This window comes from Stegastes partitus, unplaced genomic scaffold, assembly GCF_000690725.1.
Source record: "Stegastes partitus isolate 25-593 unplaced genomic scaffold, Stegastes_partitus-1.0.2 Scaffold642, whole genome shotgun sequence".
Classification (NCBI taxonomy): domain Eukaryota; kingdom Metazoa; phylum Chordata; class Actinopteri; family Pomacentridae; genus Stegastes; species Stegastes partitus.
This window is the reverse complement of record NW_007578373.1, coordinates 226,474-251,917: the sequence shown is the minus strand read 5'-3', so window position 1 is coordinate 251,917 and position 25,444 is coordinate 226,474. Positions and strand designations below refer to the sequence as shown.

Genomic DNA, 25,444 nt, shown 5'->3' with positions numbered 1-25,444 from the left:
ATTTTTCTTGTTCAAAAACAGGAGTTCCTGCACACATGCAGAACTTGTTCTAAGTGTTGATAAATGAGGAACCCGGTCTAACCTCATTCTGGAGAAGAAAGGCCCGATCCATCACTACCATCCATCTCTGAGGCTTTTTTCAGTTCAACTCCATTTCCATGTAGCACTGAAAGGTTAGGAAGAGGCCCCAGACAGCAGAACAGATGGGTAAAGGCTCTGTTTGAATCCTCCTGCAGGTCGTGGCCACCTCGTAGCTGCAGGCAGAGTCAGGAGAGCAGGCAGGAGGCCACTTCCACTGCTGCTTTCTGCTTTCCCTTCTATCTATCACCCTTCTTTTGGCCTTATCCTTCTCCCCTACCATTTTTATTCTTCTTTTTCACTTTTCTTCCACTCCCTTAGGCAGCACCTTCAGTCCATCAACACCTCTTCACAGAGAGAGGGAATCAATAGTGCTCAGGTCTGAGCGATGGAGGAGGCATCGATCGCTCAGTCCCGCCGACTGCCCTTTCTCTGTCTGTTCAATGAGCTGGAGGGCAGGAAGTTTTGAGGCTGTTTTTATGTCATGTAGACATTTATCTAATTTTGCACCTCAAGAGATGCGGCAGGGCAACGTTACACACTTTTCTCCACGCCAAATTTATCCGACAAGACATGCAGGCCTCGAAGAAAAGCAGAAAACTTACGCTGGTGGAAATTATTTTAATAAGAAATCACTGGAAGTGACCCAGCATGTCAGGCTGCCAGTAATCACTGAATTGTTGCTTTAATTACTGAGGTGCCGTTTCCGAAGGAGAAATATCACCAGGGATTATGAGCACATGTAAAGCAGCAGGTTAATTTGGCTGTAATTTAAGGTAGGAGGGAAATGACTAATGCCTCTGTGGTCAGGATGAAGCTGAGGGAGGCGCTCTCTGCTTACGTGGGTAGCTGCTATCAGCACATGTGCTTTGCTTTTAAAGAGAAAGATGTGGAGAAGTGGCACATTAAATGTCAAGAATGGGTGAATCAGCTTAATTAGTAAATCGTGTGGTCCTTTGTCCCTGGAGCTTATTTAAATGTTCTTTTACTGAACTTCTTCCCGTCCCAACCCAGAATAGTGACAGTGGCCTGTGATGGTCAACAAAATGCCACAAATATTTAAACTAAAACAGTCTGTAGATAACACTTAGATCACAGCTAGTTTTGTCTGAGCTCATTCGAGTTCACTGGCTCTGCAGATGGCAGTTCCAGTCAGACCAGACTAAAATAGCTCAACAGCTTTTGGATGGAGTCCGTGACATTTTGTGCAGACGATCATGGTTCCCAGAGGATGAAACCTGCCTTTTCCTCTCGCGTCATAATGACCCTGACATTTTTGACTCGTGGTGAAATATCTGGACAACGATTGAATTGCCATGAAATTCCACAGCGCCAAGGTGATCCCCTGACATTTGTTCTCGCACCACTTGCAGGCCAAAACACTGACGCTGCAGCCGTCAGCCCAACATTAAAACCACACATCATGTTGTTGAAATGCAGCATTCTGCTGGGATCTCTTACATCCTCACATTCATGTGGATGTTGCTTTAGGTTGCACCACCCACCCTAACACTGCTACAGACCCCCCTGTTCTACTGCAGTCCCCAGTAGCCACGGCCTCTCCCAGCAGGACAATGCACTAAAAATAGTGCTCAGTAACAGCTCAGGGAACATGGCAAACCTTGAACTCCCCAGATCCCAATCTGATTGATATTCCACTGGATGTGTTAAAACAAGTCTAATCCATGGAGCCCACAGACTCTGCTGACAACATCCCAGGGCCAGACAGCACACGGTTCCATGGTGATGACGAATCAGGCTGGAGCTGTTTTAGCAGGATGAGAGATTTCTATACAGCGTTAGGAAGGTGGCTTGATGTTCTGGCCATCACTGTACAGTAGTCAGACTTTTCTTCTGCAGATGAGACAAAGAACATCATAAAATATCTTGTTCACTGGATTTCTTTCTTTTTTTTTCTTTTACTTTTTAATCCACATCTACGACACTACAAGTAGAGCATGAGCTCGCTAATCATTAAAGTAACTAAAATATGTCAACAGGTTAGCTGGTATCAATGTAAACACACTGAAACAGCATTTCATATAAACCTTTGACCACCACAGAGAGCATGACACAAATCCATCAGCAAGTAAAGAGGCTGCGACGAGCTCAGACCCCAGACGATGACAAAATGACGACATGTCAGCTCCCCAGAGGTGAAGCCAAAACATGTCGGTTGCCTCCTGGAAGCTGGTTGCAGCAAAGTGCATCAGCCCTGACCCCCACATTTTAGCTGATGGGACATGAAGAAAACAGCTATTTGATGCTAAATAAAGGGTGTTCATCAGCTGTTCTGAATGAGGCTGAACAGACTTCAAAACAGGAAATGCACATGATAGCAGATGTACAAGTACAAGGATGGACGATAAAGTTGATAAAGTAGACATCAGCAAAGTTAAAAAAAAATAAAATTAAAAAAAAAGATTTCGCCCTCATAGTCTCAGAAATATCAGTTTGAACTGTCATCTTGAATGAAAATGATTGTGACATATTCCCTCCTTCGACAGCAGGTCTGCACATAACTACCAACTTTTGGACATTTAATCTTCTAATAATTTAAAATACATAATCAAAATATTCACAATGTGTTTTTTTTATTTTGGATGATCTCTATTTGTTTGGTCGTATTTCTCTGTTGTGGGTCAGATGAGCTCTGACTGTTTAATAAAACAGAAAAAAAGAATATAGAAGATAATGTTTGTGTTGTTTTATTGTGCTGTTTTCTGGCTCTTCAAATAAAAAGCTAAAAATACAAAAAATTGCGCGAAGCAACTTCCTTCTGCCTGATGTAAGGAAATGTGACATGGACGAGCTGATCCTTGATAGTAAAATGTGTGATTCAGATGAAAGGTTTTGGTCACGTGGACCAGGCTACTACCATGGAAACACTGAGAGAGCCTGTAAAAGCACTCACTGAGGAATTATTCATATTATTTTATTGAGATTTCTTTTATTACTAAACTTGCCTGACCACCTGACTGCTTGTATTTCTTCCCCTTGCAGACCCCTGGTCCTGTTCTCAGACCTCCTTTGGTCAATATAATGTTATCATAACTAATGAAAAGAAAAGAAAAGATCAAATCTACTGAAATAAGATTTAAGTTTTATTAAACCTGTATTATTTTTACTCCACCTAGAAGCTTTGTGGAGTCAAACGTTTCTCTCCTGCAGTCTTAAAAGCCTGTTAAAAGTAGGTTCTTTCATCCTTCACAGAGCAGCTGTTAGCTTCGATTCACTTACAACAAATCCACTGAATTTTTTCTCAAACCTCCTGCAGCATCATCCACTTATCTGCTGTCCTTCCATGCTCTCAGTGTGGTCGTAAACAGCTCAGCCCCAATCCCCGTTCTGATCAACATCTGGTGTTACACACCACACTTGGAGCCATCCACATCTGGATTACAGCAGAGCTGCACAACCGTGGGTGGCTAAAGAAGCGATATAGAGCCTCTGGGTTTTCCTTGTTTGGCTGTTCTTTTGCGTGATGCTGGCTGACGTGACCTCGGATTACCACAGTCTCCAGGAGATTATTAAACCGTCTGGATGGCTGAAAGTCTGGAATCACTCCTTTGCATAGGCAAATAAAATGAGTATTTGATATTAATGTCACCTGGACAGGATGTAAGACCTTTTCTTGGTCCTTATTATCATGGAACACACATTTGCTCCTCAAACCTGTAGAAATGTTATATCTGAACCTCATTACCAGTTTATTGCAAAATGTCAGCATTGTAGAATTCACAGAATAAACATAAAGAAAAGAAATGTTTGAGACATGATGGAAGGAAGATAGTATTTGTTAAAATAAATAAATAAATAAAGGAATCATCATCCTCTTGCATACAGTAACAGCCTGGTGGTTGGAGTACAGCTCACTACAGTCACTTGCAGTTTCAGCATGGAGCTTTGGTGCCACCTAGTGTTCAAACAGGTGTAAGACATCGGCAGCCAACACAAACCCAAATCCTCAAGTCCTGAACGAGCTCCCTCCTCTTTAATCTTTACATAATGGCCAGCACTGTGGAACATCATTAATTTATTAAAGTGATTTCCATTGCAATAGCCTTTCACAATAAAATTGAGTTTTCATTAATTTGGGATTTTGTTTTGCTCGTATTCAAATGAGGTGGTAAGTTCTCTCGTCTAATCCGCCTTAGTTAATATTAGCACACAAGTCCAGGCCCTAAAAGGGTACGCATGAGGAGTCACAGCTTAGATCCCCACTTAAACTACATTTAGGAGGATAAAAGCCCTGCTCTGGGTAATAACCCAGAAATATTACTGAGACCGGACAAATCGGCCTCTCGCTAAAAACAGACACACACACACACACACACACACACACATACAAAGAGGCACACGCACACTTGTGCAAACACTTAACACACTTGCTTTTGCTTTCTCAGCAAAGCTTTGTCAAACGATGTGCAAAACTGCTGAGGAAATGGTACGCTGTGTTTCAGGTCTTATCATGGCTCATACATTATATGTCGATGGAAGCACAAGTCGTAACCTTTCCTTCTCACATCTCCATATTCTGTGATATCAGCACTGAGCAGCAACTTCTATTTCTGTTCTGCATCACTGAGGCACTTTTGTGCAGTTCTCTGTAAAACCTCTGCATTTACACATTATCGACTCGCTATGAAGATTAATTACTGCCGCCCTGCTTCCTCCTCTCAGTGGACAAATTCAGGTTTTATTATGGAGATGGAGGGTTTTCTCAGAAAATTTGTTTTGTTTTGTCTTTTCTTTGTCTCCGAACACAAATGGAGCCACATGCTGCTGTTTAATCACTGCAAGACTGGACAAGAGAAAGAATCCAGTCTGTTGCTATGTCTGCATTAGGCCAGCTCAAGACATTCCTTTATTTATTCATTCATTAGTCAAACATTAAGGTTAAGACCCAATAATATTATTCAAACTTGAGTTCTCTCAGTAGCCAGCCATGACTGCACTGAGCCCCAGTAAACCATTATTCCATCCAACTGACCACAAAATAGGTGTTTTCTTTCCCAAATCATGGTTGGCTGGTTGTCCAGGGTGAAATAGGTACTATCCATGTATACATGTTATTTAAGACATAATGGCAATACCAGCAGGTTTTGGCCTTGAAATATTATCCAAAGTCAAACTGAACATCACCAACAGAAAGCACCAAATCTGCACCAAACACCATAAATCTACCTTCCACCCTTTGGAAGCTGCTGAGCGATGGCTGTAATGTCATCGCTGATCATACTGGGCAGGGGTCCAGACAAAACTACGGAGTTCAACATTGGTTTTGTAAAATTACACACTGCCACGCGTATCATTACCGCCAACGTGAACGACACCCTCACTGTATCGGCGTTTATCCTCAACCAGCAGTTTCAGACAGGATTCAGCGTCGCCTGCTCTGGGCCCAGGAATACATGTGACTGTGGTCGCTGACATTTCTGACGATGGAGCTGCCAGTTACCGGAGTCTGTTTCTCAGCAGGTGTGTTGCCAACCTGTCTTGTATGAACAGTCCAGCTGCTGCCTCTCGTGTGATGATTTTCTAGGACAATGACGTTCTGAAAGCCTGTAGAACTGAGTGCTATTCACACACAGTTTATTAACTTCTAATATCTGGAATGTGTCAATTATTCCAGCAGCATAATGAATTATATTACAACAAAAAAAGAAGCCAGACTCCTTTCATGAATGTAACAGTAAGTTCAGTGTCAGCAGATGTGAGCATTTGTTATGTAGTAGAACTGAATATTGGTAGCATGAATGTGCAGCTGAAAAACCTGCAGAAACGATGTGATGAGTCATCATGAGCATAAAGCAGAAGCTCAGGGAAAGGTTCCCAACATCTTATCAGCAACTGAGTCTATTTGAGAACAAAGGGTAGCTTTCCCAGAGTCTCCGCAGGGTCCATCCATTATAATTTAGGCCTGTGATACTGCACAGAGTGGATTTTAATGCTATTTTAATGGTCATACTGGTGCAAGAATGAGGGAAACGCTGTGGGGACGATAAATTTATAGTCAGTCTGTCAGGGTGACCCACCTTCATATATACAGCTACAACAATTCCCAGTATGACCAGTTAACGGGACCTGGATTCTGATTTAATTCATAAATCAATTGAACAGTGACTTTACTGCCTCCTAGCTGCTGTGGCAGTCTGATGAGTACTCGTGTGCCACTTCCCCTAAGATGTGGAACTTTATTTTAACATTCTATTGTGAAAGTAAAACATTTATTTTGATAAGGTCTTGATGACCTTTTTTTTTTTTGCATCTCCATACGCCAGACACAACAGTTGTCCAGGACACAGGATGGTAATGTGGTGACACAGGGAGCACTTCCAGCCGAAGCTGTCGTCTCACGGCTCGTTACCAAGTGACGGTGAGGAGAAATGAACCGTCTGAAGCAGCACCTGCCGACCAGTGAGCCTGCAGCTAATTGCAGCACGTGGTAGACGGCTAGATAGGTGTGTGATGTTTGGTTTTAATATATGGATGCAGAAAAAACCTCCTCCATTTGTTACACATTAATCCTGTATGAGGAGGTGGTGAGGAGTCGTCAACGAACCCGTTTGTGCAAATACATTTGTCACAGTCGCCGTGCTTGAGTCAGTATCTACAGTCTGACATCTGCAGGTGGCAGCGCTAGCCCATCTTATCTCCTCATCTCCATGTTATCTCTTTCAAGAGCAACAGTCAACAAGGGGGCTAATTTCTGTGCCAAAGGCGTTTGCTGTTGAATCTTGTGGATTGTTTGATGGATGTCTGGCTGATTATGTAGTTACATGATACATAGTGCACGACAGAAGTGATTACGTCCCTGTGCAATAATATTAACGGTAAACGGTCTGCTCTTATACAGCGCCTTCCTACCTTAGTGGTAATCAAAGCGCTTTCCAACAAGTTTTTTCTCATTCGCCCATTCACCCACCAACAGCGACAGAGCTTCAGCATGTGGAGGGGCAGCGGTTAGAGGACATCCGAGCCACATTTAAATGTTGACTGGTTAAAAATGCTATCCCCTCTCAACAATTGCATTAGCTGAGCAGCAGAGTGTTTCCTCCTGTGAACAGTAAAACAAATACTTTAGAAAGACTTTATTAAAAACACAGGCCCCAAAGCAGAAAGCCAACAAAAGTGAACGCAGCTGACACTCGAGTTAGAAAACCGGTTGGAACACGTGATTTCTAATCAGCCTAACTGCATTCACATGTTTATAAAACAACGTATGAACAGAACGTTCTCAGTTGTGGACCGATGTGCTGTGTGTATCTGCATGTTTGAGGAAATTTACCCAAAGTCCTCATGCAAAGTTTGCTGTCGTGTTGTGTCCATTAGTATTCTATATTACCAACACAGAGCGCGAGTCTGTGAAGGTAAGCCGACCCAGAACATCTGCAGAGCTAGTAGGGAGTGTCAGAGGGTAGGGAGGGGCTGCATGGAAACACCAACGTGAACAGTGGTTCTTTAGTATACAGCTGATACTCAATGACAGGAGGTAAGAGAACAAAAAGGTGATTGAATCAAGGGGTCTCGTGACCACCAAAAGAAAAGAGAACGACTTCCTTCATCCCACCATCGCTCCACATGGAAAAGCATCACCACAGAAACTGAACAATGCGACTGAGGCGTCTGCTTGTGTGAAAGGTACTATGGGTAACGCAGTTCAACACATTTAGTGATTTGTGGTTTTTCTGAATCACTATGAAATGTTTGCTTTTCAAGAAAATAACTTGAAGATTCACGTTCCAGCTCTTCATACAGTTGCATGTGGGAGTCCTTCACTTTGCTCAGTAACACTTCTGTTTGCCAAAAACTTGAAAACTGAAAGCACCATTAAAGCTCATAAGTGAATTAGTATTATTCTGTTTAACTGCTGGATCCAGGCTGATCCTCGTTATTTATTACGTTTTTTTCAGATATTCTGCACAGTATATGTAGAAGCCATTCATTTTTTGGTTGTTTAATAATTCGACTTTGAGTGTTTCGTTGTTTGAGATGCTTGCTTATTTTTTTTATTAATTGAATTTCCCTTATGGGATGAATGCAGTATTTTTTCATTTTTCATTTCATTTCATTTTGAGTATTTTCATTTGGTTATTTATTTAGGTTAGTTTCCTTCCTGTGTGTTTAGTGCATTTTAATTGTCTTGTAAGAGCAGAGGACTGCTGTGTGCGCTTTTATACGAGTACGGAGGCAGGTATAGGACCAGCATGAACTGGGGAACCAATGTTTTTTTTTTTTACCCAATTAAGAGAGGCAGCTGGAGCCAGGATCCTTTGTTCTTTGTCACTTGCTTGCATTGGAAAATGAACCAACAAAACACGTAGCTTTTGTTTGGACAGTGAACTCCTGCGTACATACAGGCCTGCAGTGCATCAGTGACTCTTATTATGAGCTTCAATGACATTTCTCATCCTCCACAATATGCATCACTACATTATGTGAAAACTGGGGAACTGTAGACCTTTCTGACTGAACTTGAACGCTCATTAACCCCATTCAGGATTTTGACAACTGGCACATTCCAGCGTGAGGTTGGAGACATATGCGGCGTTTCCAGCCACCACTGAGCAGGATCAAGCCGGCAGTGTTGGATGCCATAAGTCCCCTGGTCCCAGCCTACATCCAGTTCCCTTACAGCCATCACCAACGAGCCCAAATCAAACGGGGACTTAACGCCGTCGCTGGATTCCCAAACATAAGTGGAGCCACAGACTGCACCCACATCACAATCAAAACAGCATCACTAAACGAGCTTCATTTTATAAATAGAAAAGGGTTTCATTCAATCAACGTCCAGATAATCTGCGCTGCACATTTGTGGCTATCCAACGTTGTTGCCGGCGGCCTGGAGGAACACGACTCATTCATTGAGCAGAACAGTTCTGTGGGTCTCCAAGCAGAAGCTGCTGAGGACGGCTGGCTTATTGGTGAGTGTCACAGAGTGGAGATGTTTCAGCTGGACTAAGTCTGGTTATTAAACATCTCATCTGCAGTGATCAGGGTTATCCACTGGGTGGACGTTGGTATGAACTCGTCCTCCTTCAGTTTCAGTCATTTCTCTTTTATGGGCTGTGATGCGTTTTTTGGCGCTGAGCTTAACATCAAACCTCTTTTTAAATTTTTTGCTGGCGATCTCTCCTCTGACCAACAGAAATAACTGCGGTGGTTTTCTTGTCTGCAGTATTTTTTCTTTCGCTGCTCATCCCAACATTAATGCACCAAACAATATTTTCTGGTTTGCTTCAACCTCGCTGACACGTACCTCGATCTCAGTTTCATAAAAGTTCCTCTTTGTCGTCCTTTTTGCCACAATGATGACGACAGGTGAGGAAAAAATAAATCTTCACTTGCTTTATAAAGAGGCGTGTTGTTGCCCTATATGGTGATTTGGAGGCGTTCCTGAAGGCAACGTCCACGAGCATGGAGGTTAAGAACAAGTGGGATTTATCAACACTGATGTGTGTACAACTCCCGTACACATGTTTGATAAATAGGGATTTTTTTGGTACTTATACACACTGCAAATTTCATGCGCACAACATAATTTAGAAACTTTTATATGCACTGATGATAAATGAGGCCCCACAATAGGGTTAATTACATCTCATTGCTATGAAACATGAGTTTGAGCCCTCTTTGTTGTATGTTAAGCCGTCAGGGGGAAGACTTCACCCTCAGGCAAAGTCTATGGGGCCTGCATGGCTGAGCCTCTGTGCTTCCTTTAAATATGTATAAAAAAATAAAGCTCTACTCAGGACTAGCACCACCTGGGGACTTCATGTGATCTAGAAAATGGCACTGGCCAATAGAGGCTAATAAAAGAGAGCAATGGAGCTGTAGGCCTCTTTAATGTGACTGTACAGCAGGTCCAAGGTTCTGTCTCATCTGGGAGGGCAGTCTGCAGACTGAGTGAAAGCATGTCCACTGTCACATGATTAAAGGTCCCAGAGATGATGAAGAAAGCAAAATCAGGCAGATTTTGTGGTCTCATAGAGACAGAGTGGATAACATGCACGCATTTACTCAAGCGTTGTTGTACTTTTCCACATCCATAATCTCCCTCCTCTGCATTCATCTGACAGCCAGCAGCTACTTTGCAGATTTGCATACAGAGTCACACAAAAAACATTTGATCAGCAAAGTCAAATATGATGAAACTCTCAAGCAGTATACTGTAGATGCTTTAATATGAGTGTCTTGTCAAGAGAATGACTTTAATTGCCTAATGACTGAGTTTGCATTGGCCCCAAGTCACTAAATCTGCACATGTTGAGTTTTTACTGCAGACAAGCAGTCGCAGCAAACTATAGTCAAATAATTATCTGAAGAAGCTTCATGCAGCTTGACTCATGCTGCAGCGCAAACATGCAATGCTACGAAATGACCAGCAGATGGGAGCACAGAGAGAGAACCAGGATCCCTGATGGTTACACACTCATGGTGCTGGGCGAAGAAATCAGAAGTAAAATCAATAATACTGTTGAAGTATGTACAGTACTTATATTTGGACAACTCTAAATATGTTAAATACACATAACAAATGCAGAGGGAAACAAGCAACAGCAACAACAACATGCAGCACCAATCGCCATCTGGTTGGCGATTAGAGGAGCCATCAGTAATAACGCAAGACCAACAATAATGAAGATGGGTTTTATTGACCTTCCATAGTCACATCTTAAACTCAGCCGAAAGGGTTTAGTGTGAGTCAGAGCACAGAGCAGCAGCTGTTCATAAAACGTGCTGAAGTTGTCCAAGAAAAAGAATGTAAAAGTTGAAACACATTTTTCTCTCTTTACACTTTTCTGTTACTACATCCGTCCACAGGTGTTACGTCATAGTTCATTCACTATCGTATCACACAGCAGAAAACTGTAATAATAAAGTAGAATTCTTTGATTCAGTCAGTGTGCCAAAATGTACAGACTGGGATTGTAAAACATTTTGACAAAAGCATTAACTAAATAGAACAACCAGAAGCTGTTCAGCCTTGTACCTCTGCCTCTGTGTTTTCATGTAGGCTTTCAGTTTGGGTTCATGAGTGTTGTGAAACTGTCCAGAGCACCGTGAGGATCACAGATTAGATAACATGTTGATGTGGAGACATGAGCAGACAGACTACGAAACCGCTCAGGTAAATAAACAGAGAGGAACAAAATATTAGGAAGAGCAGAGGAAAGGTCTGAAATCCAATATGGATCACTGACCTTCAGAAAATAACATTTAGGTCATGTTTTGTGGAAAGCTTCTATTAAAAATCAATGTCAGAGTGCCATTAATGTATGCTCTGCTTCAAAATGTACTCGAGTACTGTAGCTAAGTACAAGGTTATGATGCTTGTACTGTTCACCCACTACATCGTTCACATGACACTGAGAGAAATAGACTGTTTTTGTTTCATAAAGTTGAATATACATGCTAATTTACAGATAAGAGGGAACTATTATAGGCTCTTACAAAAGAGTCTTAATTCTTAGCACCTGAACTGTTGGTTTGTTGGCAGTCAAATTGTTCAGTAGCAGTATTGCTATTTGGGATATGACAACTTAAAAAAGAAGAACAAAGATGTTAATCTGATAACAGAAAAACAAGGCTGTCAAACTAAACCTGCAAACTGATTGGCTGAGCTTCTGCTGTAAGTCTGAATGAGTTGTTCTCTGATCTGGGCCAGACTTTTCTGCTTTTCAGCGCTCGCCCTGTTTTCTTCTTCTGCTTTCCCTTGTTATGATGTACACTGTGTGCAGCTATACCATGAAATGCGCAACTCGGACAACCTTGAAAAACTGTTTCGTTGCTCCAACTGATGAATAATTAACAGAGAAACCGTCTCGGATTCTGTCACTGCTGACCCTTCATCTGGTTGCGTAACAGCGGTTTGACTTCAGCTAACTCTGATAATGGGGATCACACATGCAGGGGCGATTTCATAACACGGTATTGCAAAAAAAACCCCAAACAAACACAAAACACACATCCTGGTTTAGAGTATTTACAATGGGGCTTTGTTTCCTCACATTTTTCTTTTGCCAAAAGCCTTAATTTGATTGTAAAACAGTGAAGCAGATACAGAGTACTCTTGTGTTTTTTTTATGTGACTTCTATGATGATTTAAAATGGGGAAGACAATAAGATATGACGCTGACACTCAGGAAAAAAACAACAAAAAACAAATAGAAATCTAAGAATTATCAGCTGATCCTGCTCCCTCCGACGCTGCTGATTGGCTGATGGAGGCCCCGCTGCTCAGACTGACTCACACCTCTGGTTCCCAGTGATGTGATCAATGTGAGAACATCGCAGGAACAAAGGGGCTGCTGACGTCAGAAGCGCACTGAACGCTGATTGGCCCCTTTGTGGAAAGTTACCGCCCTCTTCTTGCTCGTTTCCGCCTCTTCGTTACATATGTCACTGCGGCTCAAACCACTGCTGACAGGAGGGGGAGCGGATGTTTGTGGCTATTTTTAAATGTGGATTTTTGTCCATGTGCCAAGACAGTAACACTCCCAGGTACTTTAGAAGCGAAGTACTATTACTTCTTATTGTACACAGTTGACGTTATCGTATTGTGCTGCCGGGGACAAAGTGTTCCGGACCAGCCCATTCTCAGCTAAACCCTGGGTACCCGGTGTTCCGTGAGAAATGTGATGTAACTTTACCGGCTTTCTGTTACCTTCACAAGTACAACGAGAGAAAGTTCGCAGTTCGTGTCGGGAACATTTCTGGAGTTCTGACTTTATTAAATGGCTCAGTGTCGTTAACGCCAGTAACGTCAAGCCCTCTCTCTGCTGGACCCGGTACCGAGAAAGAATGAATCCGGCTCGTCGCTGTTCGGCTTTATTCGGCCAGCTGCGTGTGTCGTCGCGCTGCGGACGGAGCGCCAGGAGGCCGTTTTCACCGGCACCAGGTCCAGGTCCAGGCCCGGCGGGAACACGGTGCTGTCACCCCGGAGGAGGAGGAGGAGGAGGAGGAGGAGGCAGAGGGACCAGCTGCCACCAGATGAAGCCGAGTGGAGCAGCCAGCCCTGCGACAGCACCAGGTACGGTCCACTCAGGTGTCCTGTTCAGGTGGACTGTGTGGGGCCATAATGCGCATTTAGGCACCAGCGCGAGATCACCAAGATGTGGTGAGAGAGCCCACGATAGTCCTCCCACAGCTCCTCTCATCGTCAGTCCACGTGGCAGCAGCTGTAAAATGTCACAACCCTGCTCTTTTTATTAGTATTATTATTATTATTATTATTATTATTTTATTATTATTATTATTATTATAGGACTATATACTGTTGTGTTGAGATTGTATTAAAGTAATGTGAAGGTGTACCTTTTAGGAATCAAAGCTGTCCTACAAAATCCCACCAGTGTTGTTGTAATGCTTCCCCTCCTCACTGCGGAGGCCCCACTCACCTCTGGCCTACATACTGGGCACACAGGACATGTACAGTATGGACAGGATGCATTACAGTGTTTCTACAGCGACTGGGACATGTTGGCAAACAGGCGGTCAGACAGGACACATGGCAGCAGCTGCAGTACGTTTCTGCAAGTTGATGTCTTCGTAGGTCTTGTTTTGTGCAGCCAACACCGACCCAAACAGTAAATGATCATTTAAAGACAAACCGAGAAGCTGCCAGTCTTCAGGTGTTTCACTGATTATAGGTCGTAGCTCAGCGACTAATGATTATTTTCAGATTAGGTAATGAAGTGTCAGAAAATCTCAGTTCATGAGAGCTCAGAAAGTATCCATCACCCATCCAAAACACACACACACACACACACACACACACACACACACACACACAACACACACACACACATCCATGCAATCACTCCGTTACACGATGCCACAATCAGACTTCAGTCACTCAATAAGCTGTCACTATATTGCACTACTACCACCAGTGCACATAGGTTGATTTTTATGTATTTTATTTTATAGTTCATTTTTTACTTTATTTTGATCCTTTTTTTTAATGTATGGCACTAACACAAGGTAGGAGAGAAACGTGTTTCCTCTGTTTGTCCTGGACATATAGAGGAATGGACAATAAAATATTGTATTTTATTCTAACATCATCGTAGATATCGTCTTATGTTTGGATTTCAGTCGACCCTGGTCAAGCAATTAGTCAGCGAGTCATTTATGATATTAATAATTATTATGACAGTTAGGATATTTAGTTTAAACATCTACTTTGGGGAGCATCAGAAAATGATTACGTTTTACTTGTAATGTTATCAGGCAGCGTTACCAAGCAGTCCGATAGGCGGCACTGTTTCATCTCTTCAGTCAACAATGCTCCTGCTAATTACCCAGTTCTATTTATTCCCCTGATAAGACAATCATGAAGGATGATCTTATTGTCCTCTTTTGTGGCTCTTAAGCCGGTACTTCTGTCAACTAATCTGTTCCAGCAGCCTCACTTCCCCTCTTGGTTTCAAACCATGACCCTGCACTGCTTATTCAGCCGCCACATGCTGCTCTTAATCAGCAGACAAAGACGCTGATAGATTGTTGTGAAGAACAAGGGCTCAGACCTGCTGATTAGATGTCAATGAACTGGATTTGCCTGGTTGCTTTCTATATATGGAAAGACAGTTGCAGATGAGGGCTGCTTGTTTAACGCACATTGGTACAGAACAAAGGACAGCTGATCATACTGGTACAGTGCTTCCATGTTATATATCTGGGTTTAGATCCAGTATCAGATCCACTTATCAAATATAAATACTTCCAAGTCCAGTAAGTTTTACTGTCTGACTGAGGTTATGAAGCTCAAACTTAACTTTTTAATGACTGTTGAAGCAGAAAATCAAATGCTGCCTGCATCTGTGGTGGACAGTAAAAGGTGTAAAGGTTTGAAACGACAGCTGTAGCCTCACACACCTTAGTTTATACAAGCTGCTTAAACCACATACTGGAGGTTCTGATTTGGAAATATAGCACAATAAGCCTAAAATATGGATCTGATATGCATTCAAGTTTACCTTGAAGTTTCAGACTCCTCACATTGAACACATGCAGCGAGCTGTTGGTTTTATTGAACAGTATGACGTGTACTCACAGCCACAGACCAGTGCTACAGAGTCACTGGCAGTGAGCTGCAGAGGGCAGTTTGACTTTAAATGTGACATTCGCCTTTTTGCCTAAATGTTTTCAGTCGGTAAAGTTTATTTCTTACTAAACCCTTCCTTCCAGTCTGGGTTAAAAAAAAAAAAAAAGCCTATTCAACTAAAATACAGCCATCAGAAACTGGTGGAGGTTAATCATGAGCTAGTCAGGAACCAGTGTTTAGGTCAAAGTCTTTAAGCAGCTCTAACCCAGTTGAAGGTACAGAACGTCTATTTTAGGTCTTGTCACAAGGAAACAGGTCAGGTCTCCGGCATCATGCATGTGGTCCTGTCTCACACGCACAAATACATGCATGAATGTGCTTACACGTATTCCCACTCGGCCTGGGTCAGCAGCAGGATGGTGCCTTAAATTAGCTGCTTTAATGGTTTCTCTGTTTGAAGCTTCTGGGGGTGAAACTCCGTGACCTTTACTGACCTGGTCTTATAATGGGATTGGTCAGGTCCAGTTACATAACCACCCAATAAAGAAGACGCAGGTCAAGAGCGAAAGCACGTCATCAATCAGTCAGGCCAATGTTAGCGTCCAGTAAAATTGTCTTGGGTTTGCTTGGCAATGTCCTAAAGCTACGACATAAACTGCTGTGATGGCGAGGAAGCTGGGTTTGCTTGTACAGCTGTGAGATCACCTGATTCAGGGAAGTGGTGCATGCATACATTACTAACACTGGTTGTGTGAGACGCCTGAGATCAAACAGCTCATCGATGCGTTCACACTCGTGGATATGTAGGCCGTGTCCACCAGCTGTAGCATGCTAGCAGGGTTAGCCTTTAAAGCTGCAGAAACTGTGAGTTTTTATGAATCTTGACTCACATGCCTCTTTTTATGCCAGTACCAGCTAATTCTCTGCACTGTACGAAACAATCAACCTGCCAGCATGTGGCGCTCACACTGAACATAAACACGTACAATTTAATAACGTTTATTACAATCAGATGGCTTGATGTAACGACAAAAAAGAGAAGAAGTCAGCATTATTTATCTGCTGGTTTAAGTGGTTCATTTCATGACAGATATGCTGCCCTTGTCACATGTAAACAAGCCGGTATTCCTGGACGTGCCCGCTACAGCTAGCAAAATGTTTCTGGGTCAGACTCAAAACAAATGTTTAACATGACTTGTGAAACGTATGTGTTTTTATTGATTTAAAGCTGCAGTCAGCTTGTTGCCCCATACAATGTTTTGTGCGAGTCCTCATTTCCTCAGAATCCCTGCAACGGAGGCCAAGTGTACGAAGTGAGATCGACCCATAGCACAACACCAACAGGAAATACGCCATGTCTTAAAAGACACTTGGAGTGCACAGTTATTTATTGTTATTTACCATTTCAGTGATGGTATGCAACATTTGAGCGCCTCCCTGACTTCAAACCCCACCACCTACATGCCAAACCGTTTTGTACTCCAACTCATGCAAACCTGGACAGTTAGTTTAAGTGGTCAAAACGTTCAACATTGAGGATTGTAAAAATTGTTATTGGAGGATTTTGACTCAGCTATTGGGTGCTGATGTCACCCTTTAGGACCTCCCGTAAGTGTCGGCCTGCATCTCCGTCAGCGAAATTCAGTACTTCAACTGATTAGCGTCACACATGTGTAGGACAATGCTTCGTTCATTTCTCATACTGGTACTACTTAATCTAATATGTCGCTCTGGTCATTTAGTTAGTTGGCATGCGGGTGCTGCAGCCGAGAGGATGACCTGGAATTTGATCTGCGCTTGTGTAACCTGCACCTCTCAGCACAATTGGATTCACTCAGTCCTGCAGCAAGCTTGTCGTTGTGCGCTCTGGTCTTTACTACCTAGAAAACCGTTTGAATGGAAAATGAGAGCGATACTAGAGCATCTGAATAAGATGATTTGTGCTCTTGTTCTATTACTGCGTCACTTTTGCTGGCACTGCTGCGACACAACAAGCTGATGATTTTGTGTCAGATGTCCAGATATGTTTCTACCCCTCCCCTTTTATCTGATTCACTGTGGAAGCTGGACACAAGTTTTCCCAGCATGCCTTTTGTTTGTTAGTTTTTCACACTTGGATATTATTTTAGGCACATGCACATATCAAATATGTGGCTCGTCATCTAAAAGTAACACAGACTTATGCAATAAAATAGTATTTTGACAGATTTGTGTGTGATGGATCTGAGGGAAGGAATTTATTTTCCAAAGCCGTGATGCAGTATTTATTTATCCGTGATCAGATTTCTGTTGATAAATGTACTTTTCAGCTTTAGGGGACGGCCTCCAGCATAAAGATGGCCTACGTAGGAACTGCAGTTTTGTGTGTGTTTTCTGTAATATTAGTATTTGGGCAGTAATAGAGCTCAAAGGCACAGAGGAATAAATTAGATCAGGCTTCGATTCACAGTAAATACTTGTCAGCAGGATATATTTACCAGAATGTCGTTTACAGTACGAACAATATCACCAGAGTTGTCTCTAAATTGTACAGGCTGTTGGCCATTTTGTGAATTAAGACTCAATTACCCTCTTACTTGGACTGAGTATCATCATTGTTGACTGACATTCCAGTTTTCAGAGTTCTCCTCTGGACTGCCAACGCTGCACAGCTCTCATTCTGTAGGGAGTTATTTTGCAAGAGAGGAAGAGCATTCTTGAATGGGCCTGTCTGTGCCTGAGTCACCTCCTTCATCTGGCAGCAATAATTACTGGCACCATCTCATGAGAGTCACACTGTCCCAGCCGTCCCAACATCCAGTAGACTGTTCACTCCCACTGTGTGCAGCTCAAAGGAAGAGGAGAAAGGGATGAGTGAGAGGACAGCAGGCAGGAAAGAAGGAAGCCCGTTGCATAGATAGCCTTCATTGCTTTTGCACAAGTAAGTGTATGTTGGTGTTTGCATGTGTACGAGGCCACGAGTAAAGTTGTTGTTTTGTTCAATCAAATGTGTTCCAGTCCGCTCCGTCCAACAGATTAATTGGACTCTCGAGGAAAAAATGCTGCCACAACACAAAGCTGTACCACTGAGAAGTTTCCAGACAGGCCTGTGATGTGGCTGTAAAATATCAGTGTCGGCTAATCATGGGTCGGCAGTTGTTGTCGTTTTTGTTTTTATGGGGTTTTTTTAACCTAAATATCTCATTTGTGTTGAATGGACTGAATCTGTAAAATGTTCCTGTAACTTTTCTTTGGCACCATCAGGTTAAAAACTCCAACACTAAATAATGGTTAATGGCAGAATACCGTTGAAGCTCCTGTCACTCGTCAGCCTCACCTGTACCTGGTACCTCGTGTTTAAGGCTCATTGTCAAATGTTAGCAGGCTAATACACTAAACCGACCAGGCTGGACATAGGATATGTTTCCTGCTAATTATCCACATGTTAACGTCATCACTGATGCCATGTTAGCATGCTGGTGTTGGCGTTTTGCTAAACCACAGTGCAGCCTCCCAGGGCTGCTTGCATGGCTGCAGATACGAGCAAACTACAACACCACCGCTCACTTTGACCTGTACAATACTGTCATCATATTGTTGAAGCAGTTTCTCTCTGGCAGGTAAACTGAGCTCAACGGGCACTTCTTAGCTTCTCACACAGCTTTTAGTCTCAGCTCATGCCTTCTCTCTTGGTGGTGTTTGTCATGGGAGACGGGAGATACAGGAGAGAACGCTGGAGATAAACCTTTAAGTGGATCCTGTGTTGAAATTTATTTGTTATTTCTATAAAACTGCTAAACATCAAATGCTGAATTTATTCTAGGCTGGAGATAATCGTGATTTAAAATTGAGGATTTTTTGCAGGACTAGTCTGACTGTATGTACTGTAGATGTGTAGCTCATAAACCTTCAACCCAGCCTCGCATGGAGCACCGATGGTGGGACCGCCATCTGAATTTAACTACATTGCAAGTCACAAAATGCTAACTATCTGTGTAATGTGTCAGTTTTTAAACACTTAATAGTGAGAACCAATGGTGTAACATGAAAGAACACAGTAGAAGCTGTATTTGCACCAACCAGCCTACAAAAGCAAACTGCACAAACGGTTACACCTCCACAACATGAACAGAGGTACACACTGAATAACGTGCATAGTTGTGTTAACATCCTTCTCCTGGAGTACTCTCGAACCGACAAACAGTCACCAAATAAACAGTGTTTCAGATCTGATTTCCTACTTTTGCCATTTCCAAGGACTCCATGGTAACATGAACTAAAAGTAATAAATCGTCCGCTAAAATTAATGCAATAAAAGATTCACAGAAAGTAATCGTTGTCTAAACTTAATTGATTATTTATTAATTAATTAATTATTAGGTTAACTAAAGGGTAATAAATGGTTTTCTGAAAGTTTGAAAGTAGTAAATGCCGGGTTAGATTCAGTGTCCTAAAGCATAAAACTCTGAAGGAGAAAGTACGCACTGACCTAAAACAACATTATTGAATTAAACTGTTGAACAAGTAAATATGCCAGCGACAAAGAGAACAACCCACTCTATGTCTGTGTGTTCATCCTTCAGCCTCACTGCCCCAGAGAACACACAGCCTTTGTATGGATGTGTTGTGTTGTGTTGTGTTGTGTTGTGTTGTGTTGTGTTGTGTTGTGTTGTGTTGTGTTGTGTTGTGTTGTGTTGTCCAAACTGTGGAGCCCTGCCATCCCCACCTGCTCAACAGCGATGCTCATTTCTATCAAACCCCACCCACTTACTCCATCCTGATCCATACCATACACACACATTCTCTCCTTTTCACCCTCCCTTTACTTTCTAAAGATGCTTCCTGTTTGACCCAGTCAGCATCTTTCATCACTATGGTAACCGTGGTGATGAAGAAACCTCATTGGTCCTTGTGTCTCTCTCCCCCTCCTCTCTCTCTCTCTCTCTCCATGTCTGAGACAGGCTTATTGTGTCTCCCAGCTCTCTGGAGGTCATTCTGTCACCCAGCAGGCAAGACAGAGCGAGAGAGAGAGAGGGAGGGAGCTGATGATTCAGAGAGCAAATGAGACAGACGTACTGAAGGATGAGTCGGATAAGGGATGAGTCACGGCACTGACGGAGAGAGAGAGAGAGAGAGAGAGATCCAGCTAATGGAAAAGGATGAAAGACAAGGGAGCAGGAGTGAATGACAGACAGAGAGGTGGACTGTCCTGGCCTTCAGATGTATGAAGAAGATGGAAGAAAGCATTTTATCGAACATGGAGGGGATGGGTAAGACACAGTTGCTTACTTACAATGACAAGTGCAGTGTAGCAGACAAGCAGGCGTCAGCAAGGAGGTGAAAGGTGAGGGCGGAGTATCATCCTATCCATCCATCCATCCATCCATCCATCCATCCATCCATCCATCCATCCATCCGTCCATCCATCCATCCATCCGTCCATCCATCCATCCATCCGTCCATCCATCCATCCATCCATCCATCCATCCATCCGTCCATCCATCCATCCATCCATCCATCCATCCTTACTGATCCTCTACTTGGGGAACTTCTCATGTTACTGCAGCTAGGTACAAATGAAGTATGTTAGGATGCAAAGCAAGAAATACAATGAGGATAGAAATACACTTCTCACATGTACAGATGTGGCATGATGGATAATGTACCCGACTGAAAGACCTGCGCAGCATATAGAAGTGTTCTTAATTCTACCTGTATAGATCGAGGTGACAGCAGGCTAAGCAGGTCATTCCAGGTTTGTCTCTCCCCAGCAGCGTTTTCCAGTTGCTCATGACAGATCCTGAGGCAGTTCCCATCAGATGCCCAAACCACCTCAGCTGGCTTCTGGAGACGCAAAGGAGCAGCGACTCTAAACACTAGCTCCCTCTGGATGTCCGAGCTCCTGACCCGATTCGCTGGTTTTGTTCAGTTTTATCTGTGATCTGATTCTTTTGGTCGTGACCCAGAGTTAATGAACACAGATCAACTGGTACTAAAATAAACCAGCATAGATTAAGAAACTATATGTTTATGTCTGGGGCTGCAAGGTGGAGCAGTGGTTAGCATCATTGCCTCACAGCAAGAAGGTCGCCGGTTCGCGTCCCAGTGGGGGCACCGGAATCTTTCTGCGTGGAGTCTCCATGTTCTCCCCGTGCAGCGTGGGTTCTCTCCGGGTTCTCCGGCTTCCTCCCACAGTCCAAAAACATGCTGAGGTTAATTGGTGATTGTAAATTGTCCGTAGGTGTGAATGTGAGTGTGCTTGGTTGTCTGTCTCTAAGTGTAGCCCTGTGATAGACTGGTTACCTGTCCAGGTGAACCTGCCTTCACCCTGAGTCAGCTGGGATAGACTCCAGCCCCCCATGACCCTAGTGAGGGTTAAACAGTGTATAGATGATGGATGGATGTTTATGTCTGACTGAGATAATCATTTACAGCAGTGTCTGTTCAATGTTCTTCCAGTATAAACACTGTGCGGCCACCTACCTGCTAGTTTAGGGCTAATGTGAGTTTGTGGGTGTATCAGTGTGTCCTCTCCTGTCTCTGTATGCTCTGGACTGTTTGGTCTGTTGGTCAGCACTTCAGTGAGTGGTCTGAACAAATGTTTAAACAGTATGTTCCTTCAATTTTAAAGGCCAAAGCAACAAAAATAGCAACCAGTCCTTTGCCCTGTCTGCAGCGCTCACTTTGGGCATGTGTTTGTGTTGGCAGTGAAGGTTCACACTCTGGGTTCACTGGTTTTCATGCTATTCATCCTCCTGCCTGGTAAGCATTGCAGGGTAAAGGCCTGCTGCTGCCTGTGCTGACAGAGGTCAGCCTCATGAAAGACCACAAAGACCTGGTGCTGCTGTTCGAGTCTTACACTGTGGAGTGAAAAAGGGAACTCTTTGGCATTAAAACACACTTTCTGAGTCAGTGCACTCAACATTGCAAAGCTCAAAGCACCTGTAATGACCACACGTTTGCCTCTTGTGTCCTTTCCATCAGTTTGTCCAATGGGCGGCAGCAGCAGCAGCAGCAGCAGCAGCAGCAGCAGCAGGCTGTTCGGTACTTTGGCCCAGTCTCTGAACAGCGCTCCCTTGGCCCAACCAGACCCATACTCTGAGGAGAGCCCAGACCAGGACTTGGACCACGAGGTGGACCCAGACCAGCTGCTCAGAGAGTGCGAGGAGGCCCTGCAGAGGCGTCCAGCCCGGCCTCACCGGGATCTGGTCTATCCTAGCGGGACGGTGCCATGCCACCATCAGCACAACCCCTCCATACGGGTCATGCAGTGGAATATACTCGCACAAGGTAAAGATGTATAAATAAACATACAGTTGTGAATATGTGATGACTCCAATGGAATTTAGAAATGTGGGAATCATTTCTTTTCACGGTTGGCTTGGTTGTCTGTCCACCACTTTGGTCCAGACTAAAGTGTCTCTGGGGAGATCAAATTTAGTTTGGAGGAATTGTACTGAATTTTGCTGATGTCATTTACCGGGTTTGTTGTGATGAAATGTGGTTCAAGATATTTGCGCTCCTCGCAGTGTGAACTGTAATAACCTTTGTCATTCTTTCAATCAGCACCATAAGCACTAATCAAAGCATAACCAAATTTTCTTCTAGTCCAGTACCAAACTCACCCCCCAGCTCTGTTTTGATGTTTAGTGCTAATTAGCAGTTGTTACATATTAGCATACTTATTAGCATTTAGTTGAAAGCCCTCCACTGCTCTTCAGTACAGCCTCATAAGCTGCTACCATGACTGTAGATGCTGGAGTTGTTCTGTTGTGAAGGTGAATGAATTAAAGCCTGAATGTGTGTCTTTCCAGCTCTCGGTGAGGGGAAGGATGGATTCATTCGCTGTCCACTGGAGGCCCTTAACTGGGAGGAACGGAAGTACCTGATCCTGGAGGAGATCCTCACCTACCGCCCCGACATCCTGTGTCTGCAGGAGGTGGACCACTACTATGACACTTTCCTCCCAATCATGAGCAGCCTGGGTTACCAGGGCAGCTTCCTGGCCAAACCCTGGTCCCCCTGTCTGGATGTCGAGCAGAACAACGGCCCTGACGGCTGCGCTCTGTTTTACCGCCGCTCACGCTTCTCTCTCCAGGACACGGCTCACCTACGGCTGTCGGCCATGATGCTGCCCACCAACCAGGTAGCAATCGTCCAAACACTGAACTGCCGGGTCACGGGCCGGTGGCTGTGCGTGGCCGTCACCCATCTGAAAGCTCGTAGCGGCTGGGAGAGGCTGCGGAGCGCGCAGGGTGCCGACCTGCTGCAGAGCCTACGGAGCATCACGGCACGAGGCAGCAGCCAGAGCGAGGCGGCGTCAGGTTCGGTTCCTTTAGTCGTGTGTGGGGACTTTAACGCTGAGCCCACTGAGGACGTTTACCGACGCTTCCGCTCCTCCCCCCTTGGCCTCAATTCTGCATACAAGCTGTTGAGCTCTGACGGACAGACAGAGCCGGCCTACACCACCTGGAAGATCCGCCCCTCTGGAGAGAGCTGCAGCACGCTGGACTACATCTGGTATACCCACGAGGCTTTAAGTGTGGAGAGCCTGCTGGACATCCCCACTGAGGAGCAGATCGGCCCAGACCGCCTCCCCTCCTACCACTACCCCTCTGACCATTTATCACTGCTCTGTGACATCAACTTCAGGGAGGAGCCCCACAGGCTGATCTAGGCAGCAACCACCGAGGCGCTGGACCAACAGGAGAACGAGTGAGCAGACGGAGTTTCCACAAACAATGATGAATCCATCAGTGTGTCAGCACATAGTGTTTTGACATTTTTGGTAGCTGAGGAAGTGACGCTTGAAAAGAGCAGAAAACAGATATCGTTGAGGAGCAGCAGACTCAGCTGCACAGAGCACCGTCTGGTCTCATGTGTTGGCTCTCATGCATGTATGTGGATCTTCTCATCACAATCTGAAGAAATGATCTAATGTGCAGTCATGAGACACACGAACCCAAACAGACACGCCACATCGTATACTGTTGCTGACATTTTAACCCTGAGGAACCTTCAAAGAAGTGACATTAGACACATCTCTTCTGCTGTAACCATGACTTGGTTTTGCCGAGCGGCTGGGATTCGATCTCACTGTGGGTTGTAGAGGTTTGGAGTCAAACCTGAGACTCCACAGTCTTCAGTGATTTTGAGCTGTTAAACTATAAACTTAGTTTCTTTAAGTGAACTTCAGTTAAAAGGGCAGCTAAGAGCTACATATGCTGAAGTTTGAACACTGGAAACCAACTGCAGTCATTGATTAGTAGGACTGTTATCTCTCATTGTATGAAACTGTTTTTTTTCTGCTCTCTATGAGCTGCTGATGCAAATAGGCCTTTCCCATAGTGCTTCTAAATTATTTTACATTGAGGTATCAATCTCAGTTTTAGGTTGGTAATCTATGGGTGTTGTTGCAAATGAATACATTAAACATGAGAAGTGTTATCAATATATATAATACCAATAATATATAAATGGTAATAAAGGATTATTTTTACTCTTCTTGCTGTCTTGTTGGATTTTTCAGCGTTTACACTTCCTGCACAGTTTCCTTTGTTTCAGCAGAGACTGGGATCATGCCTCTTCACACTAGGGCTGTGATTAATTATTATTTTTAATTATCAGTTCATCTGCAACAGTTTTGTCGGTCTCCTCTTGTTTCAGCATGACAGCCAGATTTTGAAATGATTCTCCCATTTTGCCGTTACAATGTGTGGTGGGGAAAAGAAGAAGGTGCTGACAACCAGCTGTTGTTTAAATCCATTCATTTCAAATGTTTAACTGAGTGAGGTACCAACTGTACCTTAGACTCTGAGTCCTCTCCTATGAGGTAGAAGCTTTCAACATGTCTGTCTGCATTCCAGCTGTGGTTTTTGTGTGAAGATGAAGAGAATGATTTTTTTTTTTTTATAGCATTTTTGATTTGAAAGCCATCGTAGCACTTTGACAAACAGGCTGCATGCAAAGAGACCAAACCAACACCAGCTCCCTCTCTCATAATAATGAAAATAGTAGTGACAGAACCTTGACAGATGGGAGTAGAATTTGCAGATGTTGATTTACTTTCACCTGTAACGGGGAGAAGAACTTGATAAGGTTGTATTAAAGTTTTTCAGTGAAGGTGGTGCTACACCCAGTTGATGGATGTAAGTGTTTCAGTGTCATAACTCAGTCAAATGAGGACATCATTACCTCTGATGTTCCATCCATCCATCATCTATACACCGCTTAATCCTCACTAGGGTCATGGGGGGCGGAGCCTATCCCAGCTGACTCAGGGTGAAGGCAGGTTCACCTGGACAGGTAACCAGTCTATCACAGGGCTACACT

At 43.7% G+C, this 25,444-nt stretch overlaps 1 protein-coding gene across 1 annotated transcript; it reads left to right on the top strand.

Annotated features, from left to right (window-relative positions):
• The first annotated feature begins 12,773 nt into the window (after positions 1-12,773).
• On the top strand, positions 12,774-24,616 carry nocta (nocturnin a). The gene is made up of 3 exons (XM_008289882.1): positions 12,774-13,117; positions 22,097-22,402; positions 22,927-24,616. Exons 1-3 carry the CDS (start codon positions 12,889-12,891, stop codon positions 23,787-23,789), a joined length of 1,398 nt encoding a protein of 465 aa, XP_008288104.1. The 5' UTR covers positions 12,774-12,888; the 3' UTR covers positions 23,790-24,616.
• Positions 24,617-25,444: the final 828 nt, after the last annotated feature.